Raw genomic sequence first — 16,823 nt, 5'->3', positions numbered from 1 at the left:
AAGCCACAAAGACGGCTTGAAAATGCTGTCTCGAGAAGTCAAGTCTACCATGGCATTTGATTTATTACTTTTGTAGTTGATTTTACTTATTTTTAATATATTGGCAGGTGTGCCTACTCTGAGAAGTATTCATCTTTAAAGAATATTAGTTCTCTGTTCATTTATTTTGGTTTTTAATTTATTTGCTTTTTTGAATCTCAGCATAACCAGATTGATTCTTTTTTCAAAAATATTATTAAAAGGTAGCGATTTTTTTAAAAATTGAGAATAATTTGTTTGAAATGTACTGGCATTTATATGCCTTGTTAATGCGTTTCTGAAATCAAGACTTTTCTGAAATGTTTATATGTTGAATAACCCTATCAGACATTTACTGGAAGTATAGTTTTGCAATTTTGTATAGAATTTCATTTCCAGATAGGTTTTAGTATGCAAAATATAAGCCTGTGGAGGATTACTTCTATGAAATGTTACTTGTATGTGCACACGTATAAAAAATTCAGAAATTGTTTTAATCCTATTTGTATATTTTCTAAGATGTATGTTCTTGTCGATGGTTAATGTATACTGTTATTTCAAGGTATAAATTATTTATGGTTTAAGATTTTAAAAAATTAAATTATTCATTTTAATATAATGGCATTTTGTAAATTTATTTTCTCCTGTGAAGTAAAACTTATTATTTTGGTTAATATATCGCTGTATTTAATGAAGTAAATAAATCTCAGTCTCAAGACTGGATCCCATGTCTTTTCAAAATTTTCTGAAGATTTTAATCAAGGGGTGACATATAAAAACATTTTTCTTTAAATACTTTTTAATAAATATGTGCATAACATAAATATAAAATAAATATAACTCAAGGCTTTAGTCTGGTATTCCAACATTAGTCATTCTGTTAGAAGTTCTCTCACACATTTTATATAGATAAGAATAGCAATACTGATGGATAATAACTTTATGGGCACCCATAATTATTATTATAATTATAATTCTCCACATTTTATAAATGTAGTGTTAATCATTTTATTTATTATATAAGTGGTAACATGTATTTAAACATTTAGATAAGTCTTATTTTCTTAAATAATAATTTTGTCCTTAGTTTATTATTGCTTAAAATCCAAAATAAATGTAGATGAAAAACCAAAGCAGTTGTGGGTTTTTTTGTACACATGTAACACACATGTGTGTGGTGTTGCATGCAGGTGCTAACTTTAAAAAACAATACTGGGGAATTAATAGCTGTGTACTTTGTTTATAAAACCAGTGTATGTGGGAAAGTACACTAAAACTTATTATTTTTAAATATCCTTATTTTAAAGAAAGTAGTCACTTATTTGTCCTGCAAAGTAGACCAGTATAGCCGTGGCAAGACAATACAGCTACACAGCTTCACAGTTGTATTAAACTAGTTTCATATGCTATATCATAAAACTTTCAGTCCAATCAGCAACTAAATTTAAATACTGCAAATTGTAGCAGCAAAACAATAATTCTGCTGATTAGCCCCTTTCCATTTCTTGTAAGTGAACTGTTTATGCTGTTGAGTACCTTTTGAAAAAAGAAAAAGCCAAAACAGCCTTGATTAGTCAAGGAGTAATTGGATGACTTGATTTTAGCAAGAGAATGAATTGGTTGATGATAGCCTGTAACTAAGTGTAGTGGTTCTGTTCAGATGAATACATAACATACAGTCATCAGATCTTGACAGGTATAACATATTAGCAGTGCTAAAATCCCATGGTGGGGGGATTAGATGGAAATGGAGGGGAATAAGTTTGCCATGAAGTCTTTTACTGGAAAATTTGAGGTGATTCTTAGAGGACTTTCCATAAATATTCATAGTTTTTTTGTTGTTCTGATTTTCCATTGGGGGGTAAATAGGTGGAGCGATTTCTCTATTACAATAGTCCCCCTGTTTTTTGCTCTAAAGACAAAATAGTTCTATAGACAAAAGAGCTAATGGGATCACTGAACTTTTTGCAGGAGGATCAATGATAATATCCTTTCACTTTTGTGGAAAATCATGGGGTAAAGATCATGGCTTCTTAGTAAGAGCCTTGATGCATTAAATGTATTCATATTTAACTAAAGTCTTGATGATGTCAGAACTTTTTGTATACTGCCTTCTTATTTATGATTTCCTGATTACTTTCAAGACTGTATCTGAGTTTATATTAATGAAATATGGCATAAAGCAGGAAAGAAATTTTTAAATGTATTCATTTGTAGCTAGTCTTAAAACAGCCCGGTTGTACTGCCTGTCCTCCACCAAGAATAGAATACAATAACCACCCCTTCTCTACCATAACGTGTTGTGTGGGTCCAAAAGTTTCATTTGCATAAAATATGGGATCACTTTATTTCTAGGTGAATTAAATGACAGGATGAACCTGCACAGCTGACCACAGGGGTATAAGGGGTGTCACAAGGTCCTGGCCCATCCAAATCCATTCTGATACTGGCTTTGATTTGGCACCACCTGGTGGTGATAGCTCTAGCTTAACTGTTGAGGACTAGATCTTGTAGACTGACTAGGACTTTGTAAGATTGCAGTAGAAATTCTAGAAAGATCTCAGGTGGATCGTACCCATTTTGTTGGGCCAGTTGGGGTGGGTTACATCAGAAAAGTACTGGGGATGCGGTGGCCTCCCTTACACAGTCTGCTCCCAAAGGACGTGGTTGCTTGCTTATCCTTCATCTCCCTAGGTCTTATCCTTTCTTCCATGTTTCTATTCTCATTTTAGAACTGTGTGTTAATGCATTTAACGGTATATTTTGTGAGGTATATTATCTGGTTTCAGGGCATCTACCATCGCAGTACTTTTCATTTGGACCTAAGATGTGATCTCTATTGTGTAATGTGGATTTAGTCAAACCATCATCTTCCTATTATAACACTAGGTGTTCTTGGTGAGTCATCTCTCTTACATTCCTATATTCTCCCATCTGTATCTTAGAAAAATTAGATAGAAGTCAAAATCCACTGATATTATGAATAAAGGTTATAAAATGATCTTAGGAGGTAGGTGCTGTTATTGTGTACATTTTACAGAGGAAACTAAGGCATGGAGAAATTCATCCAACAACTAATCAGTCAGTGTGAAATCCAGATTTGAATCCAGATGTTCTGATTCCAGAGTATGTGCCCTTATATAATCACTTCTGTTATACTTCCATCCTGCTGGAATGTCTTCTTTACTCTCTGCTTCCCTTTGCAAATATCTGTCCCTGAAAGGCCTCGTCTGCATGCCGGCCTTCCCTCCTTAATCCTGATTCATGCTGATCCATCCCTTCTCTCTCTCTTTTCTCCTTTTTTATTGCTACATTCATTGGTCTTAGTTATAGTATGTAGGTATGTGTTCCCACTTCTTAATTTGACTTATACATTCAAACAATTGTTTGTATTAACTAAAATATGTAATCCAATGCAAACACCCCAGAAGTCTTCAGAAGATAATTGTCTGTCCTTCACTAATAGTTAAGCAATTCAGGGATGAAGAGATAAGAAATTTCTTGTGTCTTCTATTGCAATCTGTAGTTTGCCATGTTTTATGCTTTGCTTCTCTAGTAATTTTTGTGATTGATATGCTTAGCACTAGTTTCTTTGAAATGCTCACTAAATGTCTTATTGTGTGCTGTGAAATTGATCTTTTTCTGTTGTGCTGCATGTTTAGCTTCATCTAGAATCTGTAGTTTCCCTCTAACAATTTTTCATTCTAAGTGCCAATAACTGCTTGAGGCATTCATTCATTCATTGATTCTTCCTTCAGTCATGTCTTCACTTATATTTTTGCCCACCCCTTTTTTGGGCCTGTTGTGCATCAGCTCTGATCAGGGCACTGGTGGGAAGTAGAAAGACATTTAAGATACACATAATCCCCAAGCTTAGGTAACTAGGCTTAGAATCATATATTCTAATACTAGATGTTAGAATGGATAGTGGTCAGATGAATAGAATGGATAGTGGCAGTTCAAATAGAGGGTATGGTTAGGGAAGGCATATTGCTATGGAGATACCATTCAGTGACATTTCATTAAGGCCATGAAAGATATGTAAGTTTTTTTGAAAGGCAGAAGTGAGGAGGAAGAATATTCCAAGCAGAGGGATGAGTAACAGCATGGAAGATGAGAAATGAAAGCATTGAGAGTAATTTAGTTTGATTGAAAATGGGGTCTTGTGGGCACCAACATTACAAAAATTAAAGCTCTGATTTGCTGTTTAGTTTATTTCTTGAATAATGAATGGTTCACATGTCCCCTTTATCCATAACTTATAGTATTGCTAATACAGACAGAATTCTAGTTTTTGTTAATTTCTGTGTTTGCATTTTTTCCTCATAATATGACTCCTTGGAAAGGTGTAAAAATGGGATTTTCTCAGAAGCCATATTTAAGGTAAAATATGTAACCACCAGTTTTGCTGTACTTTATTCCAAACAAGTCTCTACAACTCCTCTGTGACTCAGGTATGGTAGAGATCTCTTAGACCTGAATTCCTCTAGAATTGCCTTGTAAATGAGGGGAAACTAAACTATACATTTTAAGGACGGATGTAATTTGTAATAGAAAGAAAGGATATTTATTTATCTTTGAGACCCAAAAAAGGCAGTGGGAAAAAATACAGTGATAGTTAAACATGAGGAACTTTCTGGCCTTCATGAGTCAGCACGAGTTTGGCCTGAGCTGAGGATTTCTGGAGAGTGGTGATGGTAAGGTTGGAAGGGTGAGGGCAAGGTCAGTTTATACGGGGTTATTTCTGCAGGCAGAAGGCTGAGTGATGTTTTGTAAGTTAAGAAAATAGAGAGCCGGCTATTGCAAATGGTAAATACAACAGAAACAGTCAGCTCAATATTGGAAGTAGAGCAGAATCTCAATATTAATTCAAAATAGCATTGATTGGCTGAGCGCGGGGGCTCACGTGTAATCCCAGCACTTTGGGCAGCTGAGGCGGGAGGATTACTTCCACCCAACTGTTCAAGACCAGCTTGGGCAAGATAACAAGACCTCATTTCTACTGAAAACAAACAAAAAAAATTAGCCAGACTCAGTGGCAGGCCCTTGTAGTTCCACCTACTCAGGAGGCTGAGGCAGTAGGATAGCTTAAGGCCAGGAGATCAAGGCTGCAATGAGTCGTGATTGTGCCACTGCACTCCAGCCTGGCGACAGAGCAAGACCCCGTCTCAAAACAAAAACTAAATAACATTGGTTAATTTTGCCTTTTACACATTTCAAGTATTTGTTATATAATAAGGAATAAGAAGTGAAAATCTTGTTTAAAGCCGAATGCTAGTTCTCATTAAGATACTTCTTTTTGCCTACTTCTTTGAAAAGAGTTGCTATGTTGCAGCAACTAAAAATTTAAAACCCTTGAGCAATTGAATATAATTAAGTACAGGTGTTGACTCTGGGTTATAATTCATAACTTTTAAGTGACTTTAAGGATTCTTTAATGGTGCGGATGTCTAATTATCTACAATATAAGTATAATACCAGTAACTGTTAGGCAGAATTTTCTGGTGTTCTGTACATTTAGAAGAATTACACTGTATAATATTGTAATGTGTTGCTTCTTGTCAGTCACAACCAGAAGGTTTTTTTGATTGCTACTATATTAAATATAAGCTCCAATTTTAACATTTTTCATGTCTTTCTATCTGCTTTTTTCTCTTTATCTCATCCTTACTATTCAATGTTGTTTTTCACTGCTTAAAAGTATATTATTTTTAATTTAAGAGAACTCTAAAAATTAGAAGAAAATAACAATTTTTAAGGTTTCTCAGAACTGAATTGACCCACTTTATTATTCTCTCCTATGCTAAATATCTGTTTGTCTCAAGATTTGGAATTATATTTACTTATAGCTTTGCTTGATTGCTCCCATATAAGTTTACTTTGTGTAAAAGTCCTATAGGAATCATTTATAATTTCTTTAATTTTAGACTAGTCCCTCAAAGTCAGCGACATATGCCTTTTTACTAAGCTTTTCGAAAACTTAATCAATTTTTGAGTATGTCAAAGGGATGGTAGTTTTATTCCTCTTGGTCTAGATTCAGTTTTAGAGCTGTTTCCTGTAATGAGAGAGGAGGAAGGAAGAGGAGAGGGGAGACAAGCAGAGCAAAAGCAAATTCTTCTGGCTACTTGTAGTTTTGTTTTTTATTCCAGCATTAAACAATTAGACTGTAGCACAGACTGGATTATTTTATGGCCTTTGTTATATCTATTTTAATAGACTTTTCTCTGGAAACAAGTATTAAAGACTTCAGAGATTACTTTTGATTGATTTCTTATTGTAAATCAGCACAACCCACCAACTCCAGTTATACTATTCCATTATGCTTTTGAATCAAGTAATTAACACTTTACATACTAGACTAATTATTTCCATTTTTATATATTTACAAAATATTTTGTTTCTCCAGAGATCTAAAAATACATTCACTGATTAATACAACTCTCTTCATTTGTTTCAAACTCTAAAGGCTAGAAATGTAAACCTACCTCTTTTTGAGTGGAATATTGTTAGCGGAATGTGCTGTTAGTTATTTTGTGTATGTCAAAATTTGCCTTCTTCCCGGATATTGTTAAGAAAGGCAAATTGATTTTTGAAGTGAATATAATAAATTGAGATGCTCTTCTCCCACTTTTTAACTTTTTTATTTTTACTTTTTGAGACGAAATCTTACTCTGTCACCCAGGCTGGAGTGCAGTGGCGCAATCTCCCCTCACTGCAACCTCCACCTCCCCAGGTTCAAACAGTTCTCCTGCCTCAGCCTCCTGAGTAGCTGGGACTACAGGCACCACCACGCCCAGCGAATTTTGTATTTTTAGTAAAGACAGGGTTTCACTATGTTGGCCAGGCTGGTCTCGAACTCCTGACCTTAGGTGATCTGCCCGCTTAGGCCTCCCGAAGTGCTGGGATTACAGGCATGAGCCACTGTGCTGGGTCCCACTTTCTAACTTAAGTGATTAAAACTACACACCTTACTTAATGCAAAGATACATATTACAAGCTTTAGGTTAAGCTATAAATTAGATTATGGTTTTGCTCAAATTGCTTTTGTTGCCAAGATGTTAAGGAGCTTTATCTAGATTAAGACTAGAGTTTTGCAGTGTTTCTGTAAACCAGGGCTTAAACTATATTTTCAAATCAGAGCATTTGGAGTGTGCAATAACTAGCTTTTATACCTCTTCTCCCCCCAACCCCTGTTCACATCCCCACTTCCACTCCAGTGCAATAAAGAATTTTTGTCATGTCATTTATGGAAAATAAATAGGAGTTTGTATTTTCCAGTGTTTATTAATAAAATTATAGACTATAGATATTAAAGGAATTGCCAAGGCATGTTTAGCCCTCTCCCTTCTCTTTAAATATTAATGAGTTAGAGAACTGTAAGGAAGTTGGGAACCAGAGTTCTGACATAGGTAATACTTTGTTTTGAAGAATGGATTGGAAATTTGAAAAGGTAAAGGTATTTTAGCAGGATATTCTTGTCTTGATTTCTAACATTGTATTTAATAATTGATCTTCTATTGGTTTAGGAATCTGGCCCCTAACCTCTGAATGATTGTGGTGGGACTCTGGATTAGAATATAAACACTTAAAACATTTACTGTTAACACATAGGACAAACTGGAAAGCAGTGTAAAATAATGTAGCATGTAGTTTGTTTTGGTGCTGTGATTTAATATTACCATATATTTGTGTAATAATTTTATTTCTCTTTTTCTGAAGTTTGCATTTTAGAAAAGTGGTTATCTGGTTGACGTCATTTTCTTGAGTTAATTTGCACGTTCATCCTGTTTTCATGTGTCCCATCAGATTTCTAATGCCGTTCTTCTGATCGTATGTGAAGAACAGTGATTCCCTTTTAGCTGGTTCTTTACTTCTGGTTAGTCTTTCTAAACTGCTGCTTTCTATATTACTCATTAATGTAAGACTCCTTATTGGCTCCCTATTGGCTAGTAGATGAACTCCAGACTTATCCTGATATTTGGACCTCCCTATCCTCCATGCCCACCTTTTATCATTTTCTACTCTTCAGCACAATTTCTCACTGTGATCAGCTCTCCAGTAAGCTTTGTTCATTTCAAATTTTAGTTTTTTGCTGATGCTTTCTCCTGTTGCTTGTCATGCCTTTCTTCATCTTCTTAACCTATTCAATTTTTCCTATTTTTAAAGGCCTCACTGATTACCTGTTATTAATTATGCTTATATTTAAAGTCTGCTGGTGAATATTGCTCTCCCTTTTTAATAGGTTAGATTTGTTTCCTCACCAGATTATCCAGTTACTGAGATCAAGATCCTCTTATTTTAATTTTTGTTTTTAATTCTCACAGACTTAGCACATTGTTGGATATATAAGGAGTCTTTCTCCAATTGGAAAACTTATATTTAACAAGGCATATTATAGTTTGCATATGTGTTGAGAGGGTGGCAGTTTATGCAGTGGTTTACATACCAAGGAATTCTTTACCTCTGTATTGTATAGTGGTAGAGTATGGGAAAAGCATAAGTCAAATAGGTCTATTTTGATTACATACCCTCTTATTCCCAAGAAAACTCTAGACTTGCTATTTGGAATCTCAAAGTATCTTATCTGTTTTCTCTTGCTGTAACTGAATACCTGAGACTGAGTAATTTATAAAGTAAAGAAACATATTTCTTACAATCATGGAGTCTAGAAAGTACAAGGTCAGCAGGCTGCAGCTGGTGAGGGCCTTCTTGCTAGTGGGGACTTTCTGTAGAGTCCCAAGGCAGCACAGCACAGGCCACCATATAGTGGTGGAGCTCATAAGAAATGGGCAAACTTTTTATAACAAACCCACTCTGGTGATAAATAGCCTACTCCCTTGATAACCCAAAAACCCATGAATGGCTTAATCCATTCTAGGGGCAGAGCCCTCATGACCCAGTCACCTCCCAGAGATTCCACTTCTCGACACTGCTGCATTGAGTTTCCAACACATGAACTTTTGGGGAATGCGCTGAAACTATAGCCCAGGTTTTCTATGACAGATGGTTTATAAGTACTGCTGTGAAGCCTGTACTCTTCAAGACATCGTGTATTTCTATGTCTCTCTGGGATTCTTTACTTCTAAAAACTGACTACAACCCAAGTTTAAGTAGTACTGTAGGAAAGCAGTTCACTGAAGTCCTGAATTTCCAAAGTATATTTTTGTTTCTGAAGTCCTTCAGGTTAGATTCAGCATCCTAAACAGAGTATAGATTTATCCTTTTTACTCACATCTTTATGGAGTAAGAACAGGCCTTGAGTGAATGAGTAAACTGATTAATCTTCAGTTCATTTATAATCATTGAAAAGAGCCAACTCATCATTTCTGCCAAATCATACCAATAAATAAGTAGCATGCAGAATGTCCAGTACCATAGGAATAGTGAAATGTATCTCACCAAGTAAATATGTATTTTGAATGGACCTCAGTAAGGGAGGTACAGAAATTAGAAAAGTCACAATTTTAGAGTAAGCATTGACATTTTGCATTTATTCACTTAGTGAATAGATTTTATATTAGAAACAGTTTATATAACTAACTAAAAATATTTTTTGGTTCATTTCATTTGATACTGCCTCAGAGTATACTGGAGCCACTAAGGGGAGTTCTGAGTTGGAGATTCTGTTAGTGAGAGTGTAATAGAAGGATAAGAGAAGAGAGCTAAGAAAGACACCAACATTTATGGGTAAGTTATAACAAGAAAAGAAATGACCAGAGAAAATAGAAGAAGAATATCAGGAGAATGCAGTTAGAAAGAAGCAATGAAAGAGACTACTATTTCAGTGCTCTAAAGTTAGGTGCTACTGAGTGGTCATTCAAGATTCCTAAAGAATGGCTGTTAGATTTTAAATCATTAAGGCAAATCACTGATGTCCTTTCTAAGATCAGTTTGTTAGCTTGGTGGTGGCATATGCCAGACTATAGTGGGTTGAGTTGTAAATAGGGGAAAAAAGTAGAAAGAGCAGATGTAGACAGCTCTTTCAAGAAGCTTAGCTCTGAACTGGAGGAATGAAAGTAATAACTAGAGGGGAAATTAATGTCCAGGGTGAATGACATGATTGATTTAATGCAGAATCTTAAGCATGCTTAAATGTTGATGAGCAAGTATTAGTGGAAATGGAGGAGATACAAATACAGGAGAGAGGTGTAATAGATTGAGGTCTGAGGAAATAGAAGGAACAGTCTATGGAGCAAACTTCCTTGGGAGGGGCTAATATCCAGCACAGAGATGGGAGAGAGATTAACTAGAAATAGTAGAAGGAGTGATGTTGTCCATTTTACTGCTGGAGAGAAGGAAAGGTTAGTTAGATAACAACAAAAAGGGGGTTGGCTCTCCAGAAATGACATGCATTTCCCTGTGAAGCGGGGAAGGTTAAGGTAGCAGGGGAGAACTGGAAAGCACTAGAAATTTGAGAGAAGTCAAGAAGGTTTGAAAAGAGTACTTTGCTGTGAAAGGAAACACTGTAGGATTGCTAGGTGAGAAATCTCTGTGATAGAATCTGGCTTAAGCCTATTAAGGTTAATTTTTTTTCTATAACAAATAGTTTTTTAAATGAGGGTTTACCATAGTTAACGTTTTAGTTACCCATTATGTGAGTATTTCTCCTTGTGCAAATTAAACTTGTTTGTTGTGTTTTTTGTTTTGTTTTGTTTTGTTTTGTTTATTTGAGACATAGTCTCACTCTTGTCGCTCAGGCTGGAGTGCAGTGGCACCATCTCGGTTCACTGCAGCCTCCACTTCCCAGGTTCAAGCAGTTCTCCTGCCTCAGCCCCCCAAGTAGCTGGGACCACAGGCGCATGCCACCACGCCTGGCTAATTTTTTGTATTTTTAGTAGAGATGGGGTTTCACCATGTTGGCCAAGCTGGTCCAGAACTCCAGACCTCAAGGTGATCTGCCCTCGACCTCGCAAAGTGCTAGGATTACAGGCATGAGCCGCCATGCCTGGCCTATTGTGTTTTTTAAGAAGTGACTTAAAAAGACCAGGCAGGCAGATCACTTGAGGCCAGGATTTGAGACCAGCCTGGCCAACATGGCAAAACCCCATCTCTACTAAAAGTACAAAAAAATTAGCCACACATGGTGGCACGCACCTGAAATCCCAGCTATTCAGGAGGCTGAGGCACTAGAATTGCTTGAACCTGGGAGGTGGAGATAGCAGTGAGCTGAGATCCCACCACTGCCCTCCAGCCTGAGCAACAGAGCAAGACTCTGTCTCAAAAATAAATAAATAAACAATAAAAAATGACTTGTTTTTGTGTAAACAATGCATGTTTATTATAAAAAGTTTAAGTGAGACAAAACTGATAAAGAAGTTTTTAAAAATTACTCAGTAGCTCACTTCTCAGAAATTCTCATTAGCATTTGGTTGGTGTCATTAAGAGAGAGAAACGACTTTATACAAATGTGATCATATAGTGTATGTGCTATTTCAAATAGACTAAATTTTATTTTGAGTTTGAAAGAAAAAGAAATAATACAGAAGAAATTGCTGAACCTCAGGTACGGGTTTTTGTTGTTTTTTTTTAACAAAAGATACAAAAGATAGGTTCTTAAATAATCCTTTAGGCCATAAGAGAGAATTCTGAAGCCTTTTGTAGACTTGATTCTTTTTTTCTTTTCTTTCTTTCTTTCTTTTTTTTTTTGAGACGGAGTTTTGCTCTTGTTGCTCAGGCTGGAGTGCAGTGGCACGATCTCAGCTCACCACAACCTCTGCCTCCTGGGTTCAAGCAATTCTCCTGCCTCAGCCTCCTGAGTAGCTGGTGATTACAGGCATGCACCACCATGCCTGGCTAGTTTTGTATTTTTAGTAGAGATGGAGTTTCTCCATGTTGGTCAGGCTGCTCTCAAACTCCTGACCTCAGGTGATCTGCCCACCTTGGCCTCCCAAAATGCTGGGATTACAGGTATGAGCCACCGGGCTCGGCCTTTGTTGTTGTTGTTCAATCACCCAACTTGAAAATGTGTGACTTGATTTTAATGCTTGTATGAGCATAGTTTTCTTCTCCTGCTCTTGATGTTATGTGTGGTGTCGGTGATTCTGTGTCAGAGGGTTGACCATCCTATAGTTGGTCAAATATACTTTTTATTTCAGTGTTTATGCCATCTTATTTGGAATGTGAGCCTTTGAAAGTGGCTATGATTTCTAAGTAGGCCACCTTCTTGACTGATAGGATCACTTTCACAGACTGTGAGAAATCTTAGGGTGTCTTACTTTATACAATTAGTCCACTTATAGAAAGAGAAAATGTTTCAAAACTCGGTGAATTTAGAAAAGCTAAACTTTAGCACTTTTGGACTCCTGCGTTATAAGAAATTTTAAAATAGTATCTGACTGTTGAATACACCTTCCTTCTTTAAATATTTTTTCCCTCACTCTCATAAGAGCATACTCCTAGTTTTTCTCTGACTTAGGTTAGTCCTTCTCAGTCTCTTGCCAAGTTCTCCTCTGTCAGACATCTGAGTGTTGGAGTGCTCTCTCTAGGTGATGTCATTCAGATCTGTTACTTTAAACACATTTGATAACTGTCAATTTTATATCTTCATTCATGACCTTACATCCTACATCTAGCCTATCTCTAAAATATAGTCCTAGTACAAACGCTTCTTTTCTTCTCCACAGTCTTATTTGAGTACCACTCGTCTGGTTATTGCTCATTGGCACCACTATAGCTACCTCCTAACTTTGTCTGCAGTCACTCTTGCCTCCTCTCTTAGAATCTTTTCTTTTTACAGTAGCTAAAGTGGACTATTTAAATCATAAGTCTTATCACCCTGCCTTCCATATATATATATATATATATATATGGAATATATATATAACTCTATATATATAGTTTTTTTTTTTAAAAACAAGGTCTTACTCTGTCACCCAGCATAATCACAGCTCTAGGAAAAAAAAACCTAGAAACTCTGTTTATTTTAATCCTTTCCAAGATGAATTGAATAGCATGAAACTATATTACTCAAAATTAATTTTTTGAGTATATTGCTGAGGATTTCTTCTAAATTAGTAATTCCTACATTTAAAAAAAAAAGGTATATTCCCCAGTTACTGAAAGAATTTTGTGTGTTAGACTCTCTGCTAAACACTTGACATATATTATCTGATGTAATCATATCCATTCTCTGGGAGGTAGAAGCATCCTCATTTTAAAGATGCGAAGATAAGATCTATAGAGGTTAGGTAATTTGTCTAAGATTCTATGATCAGCAAATCTATCTGATATATACAGTCCGTGAACTCAGATAGGTTTGCTGATCATAGAATCGTATGTGTGTGTGTGTATATATATATATAGTTTTTTAAAAAAAAAAAAAAAACAGGGTCTTACTCTGTCGCCCAGCATGATCACAGCTCACTGCAGCCTCGACCTCCCAGGTTCAAGCAGTCTCCCACCTCAGGTCCCCAAGTAGCTGAGACCACAGGTGTGCACTACCATGCATGGCTGATTTTTTTATTTAGAGACGAGGTCTCACTATGTTGCCTAGGCTGGTGTCAAACTCCTGAGCTCAAGCGATCCTCCTGCCTCAGCCTCCCAAAGTGTTAGGATTACTGGTGTGAGCCACCATACCAGGCCTCAAAGACTGTATTCTTAAGCACTAAATCTTGTAGTAAAGAAGGCAAGATGCAAAAAAATAAATTGCTATGACATAAGTGTATGATGAAGTTGGTTGACCCAGAAGCATGTCTTTGGAAAAGAATCTCCAATTTTTTAGCTCTAAGAAATGAGAAGTTACCCAAATGGCCACCAAATTTTATGGAAGCTTTTATTTTATGGCTGTTCTAGGCCCATTCTAGGCTATTCCATTTGACAGGATAGCCTTAGTGTTCCCTTTACTTAATTTTTATCTTAATATTTGACAATTTTTTTTCAGAAATAAATTTAAATTCTACTTACGGTATGTCACCACCTCACAATACAAATGAATATAATAATATTAACCTTGGGGCAAGGGAGCAACAGTGCCACCAGAGTATATAAGGTCTGTGGTTTGAATTTTTTTCTTATAGTAGGGGGAATAGATTAGTGATGATACAGTCATAACTCATTTCCTAGGCTAGTCCCTGGCAGAGTCTAGGTAAGGTACAAACTAGAAAATAATTTGTTTTTTTGGGGGGGGGTTGTTTTTGCTCGGCAAGGTCTTGCTCGGTTGCCCAGGCTCGACTGTAGTGGCATGATCATGGCTCATTACAGCCTCTAACTCCTGACCTGAAGCAGTCCTCCTACCTTAGCCTCTCCAGTAGCCAAGAGTATAGGCACACACCACCATGCCCAACTATATTTTTTTAAAATTTTCTTGTAGAGACAGGATCTTGCCTTGTTGCCCAGGCTGGTCTTGGACTCATGGGCTCAAGTGATCCTCCCACCTTGGCCACCCAAAGTGCTGAGATTACAGGTGTGAGCCACCACACCCAACCTAAAAGATAATTTGAAAATTGCAAGATAGACACATGATTTCTTCCCCTTCCTCCTTTATTCTGTTTTTTTCTTTGGATTTGTTTAGATCATCGGAGGGCTTTGTTTTCTTTGCATTCAGAAGAATTGCAGTTACTAAGTTTCTCTCTATTATCAACTTGGTTAAAATTGAGGATTGTAATTAAGAATTGCCATTAAAAACCTGCTAATGCATTTACTGTAGGGATGTTGTTGAGGACATCACTATGGTTAGTCATTGGACCCTACATAGAGACAACTATGTAGGATATTTTTCATTCTGAGTGTCACAGAAAGCTTAGTCACTTCTGTAACTTACAGTGTTATTGTGTTGCTTGACTGCCAGGAAGCTTCCATTTTTATTTTCCTACTTTATTGTGCTATTTGCATAAGATGCCTCAAATCTTGACAAGAAGTAAATAATATTGTGCTTTCAGGGAGACTTCTTTCATATTTTCAAAGATTCAAAAAATTTACCTAAACCACTGTCTATTTTGTTTATTAGTAAAACATAATGTAACTCCTCATTTCTGCTAATTTTGCTCATATGAATTTGACATTAAATAGTATACTATTTATACACAAAAAACTTAAATACTACTTTACATACCTATACTTAAATTGTAATAGTATATTTATGTTTTATTATTATTACTGAATAATCCACATTACAATACAACTTAATTATTTTTAATTCTGGGAAATTATATTTTAAAACAATTTATAACTTGTAACAAGAGTATCTTGGTTTTTGGTATTTAAGAATGAGCTGTGTTCACTGTTTCTCTTAACCAAAGTCAATCAAACTCTCTCATGATTTCTTTGATACCTTTGTCTAAAATAATTGATACTTTATGTTTGAAAACATCTTATTTGGGGACTATAATCTAATTAGTAATTTTAATGAAATTAATTTGTTTATAAATGTGTATATTGTTTGGTGGATGTATCATTGCTTTCTGTTTGTAATATTTCTTAGTATTTGTTCATTTTTTATGATACTGTTCTTTATCTGGTAATTTGAGTAAATCCCAGTTGAATTATGTTGCCACATTATGTCTTCAAAAGGGCATAAAGTCAGTACACATGCTTCAGTAATATCTGGTTGTTTTACCCTTATGTTTCCAGTTGGCAATTTGAAATTATGGCTTCAACTGCACTTTAAATATGTGATAATAGCATGTGTTTCTAATAAGGGCCAGCATCATTTTGTTCAGATAGTGTGAATGGTTGTCACTCATATATGACAAATGCACCTTCATCTGCTGCTTTGATAGCCCCCTAAAAACCATACCCTGAAATCAGGCCGATGAAATTAGCTGCTGTGTAAATTGTGTGTCTGAGTGGTTCATTATCTAATCACCGTCAGAACCACAGTGATAAAGTAGATTGAAGCAGGGAAGAGGTCTGCCAGATGATTTCAGACACCCCTCCTCCCTAAATCTGGTTTCCCTTGGAAACCCTAATAGTGCAGTTTAGAACTTCAATCTTTCATGCCTGGAATTCAGTATCTTTTAATGTACCAAACTTGGAAATGCCAATAGTTCTAGAACATAATTTTGTTTTTGTAAAGACCATAATTTTATTTATTTAAATCAATTTTTGAAATATTGAGACTCTTGAACTACTGTTTTATTGCCAGTAGCCTCACTATTACTAAATGGGGAAAAAATGCTATGTCCTACTTGCTGAGAAGCCAGAGTAATTTATTTATTATATTTATTTGTTAACCTTCTAGGAATCTTTCACTCTAATCATAATGAACCCTCTGTATTATTTGTTTATTGAATTGCTTCCCTTTAATTCATTTTAGGTGCTTTTGAAGATGATGATATCACACATGTTGAAGGAAGTGTAGATCCTATTCGAGATATAGAAATAATACATGAAGAGCTTCAGCTTAAAGATGAGGAAATGATTGGGCCTATTATAGATAAACTAGAAAAGGTGGCTGTGAGAGGAGGAGATAAAAAACTAAAACCTGAATATGTAAGTAAAAATTTACAGCTTCTTTAGATACTCAAGAGTTTATTTTTCTTGATTAAATTTTTTAAATAATGCATATGATATATCTAATATTGTTATGGAATTTTAGAAGCCAAGGGTTATTTCTGTTAAAATTGTTAAGAAACTTTATTTTTAAACAACCAAGGACCATGGTGATAGGCTATTTAGGGGGTTCTAAGCAAGCAGTAGTTAGCAGTAATAATGAGTGTTTATATGATTACTATGTAGGTCTTCAAGTTTTAGTGTTAATAAAGTGTGGTTTATGATGAAAAACTTACTGGATTTGGCAAAATGACTCATACAGATTTCATGGATTTGAAGAAGTGATTTATACAAAGAACTGGTTCTCCAGAGGGGT

At 35.6% G+C, this 16,823-nt stretch overlaps 1 protein-coding gene across 2 annotated transcripts in view; it reads left to right on the top strand.

The window, feature by feature from the left end:
- Positions 1 to 16,823, top strand: part of OLA1 (Obg like ATPase 1) — a 175,213-nt gene that overhangs the window by 86,722 nt on the left and 71,668 nt on the right. For both annotated transcript variants that reach the window (XM_007965394.3, XM_007965393.3), the window contains one exon: positions 16,272 to 16,447. In XM_007965394.3, coding sequence (XP_007963585.1) covers positions 16,272 to 16,447 — 176 coding nt within the window. The remainder of the gene's footprint in view (positions 1 to 16,271; positions 16,448 to 16,823) is intronic.

Source organism: Chlorocebus sabaeus, chromosome 10, assembly GCF_047675955.1.
Source record: "Chlorocebus sabaeus isolate Y175 chromosome 10, mChlSab1.0.hap1, whole genome shotgun sequence".
NCBI lineage: Eukaryota > Metazoa > Chordata > Mammalia > Primates > Cercopithecidae > Chlorocebus > Chlorocebus sabaeus.
This window is presented reverse-complemented; position numbering and strand designations above follow the sequence as displayed.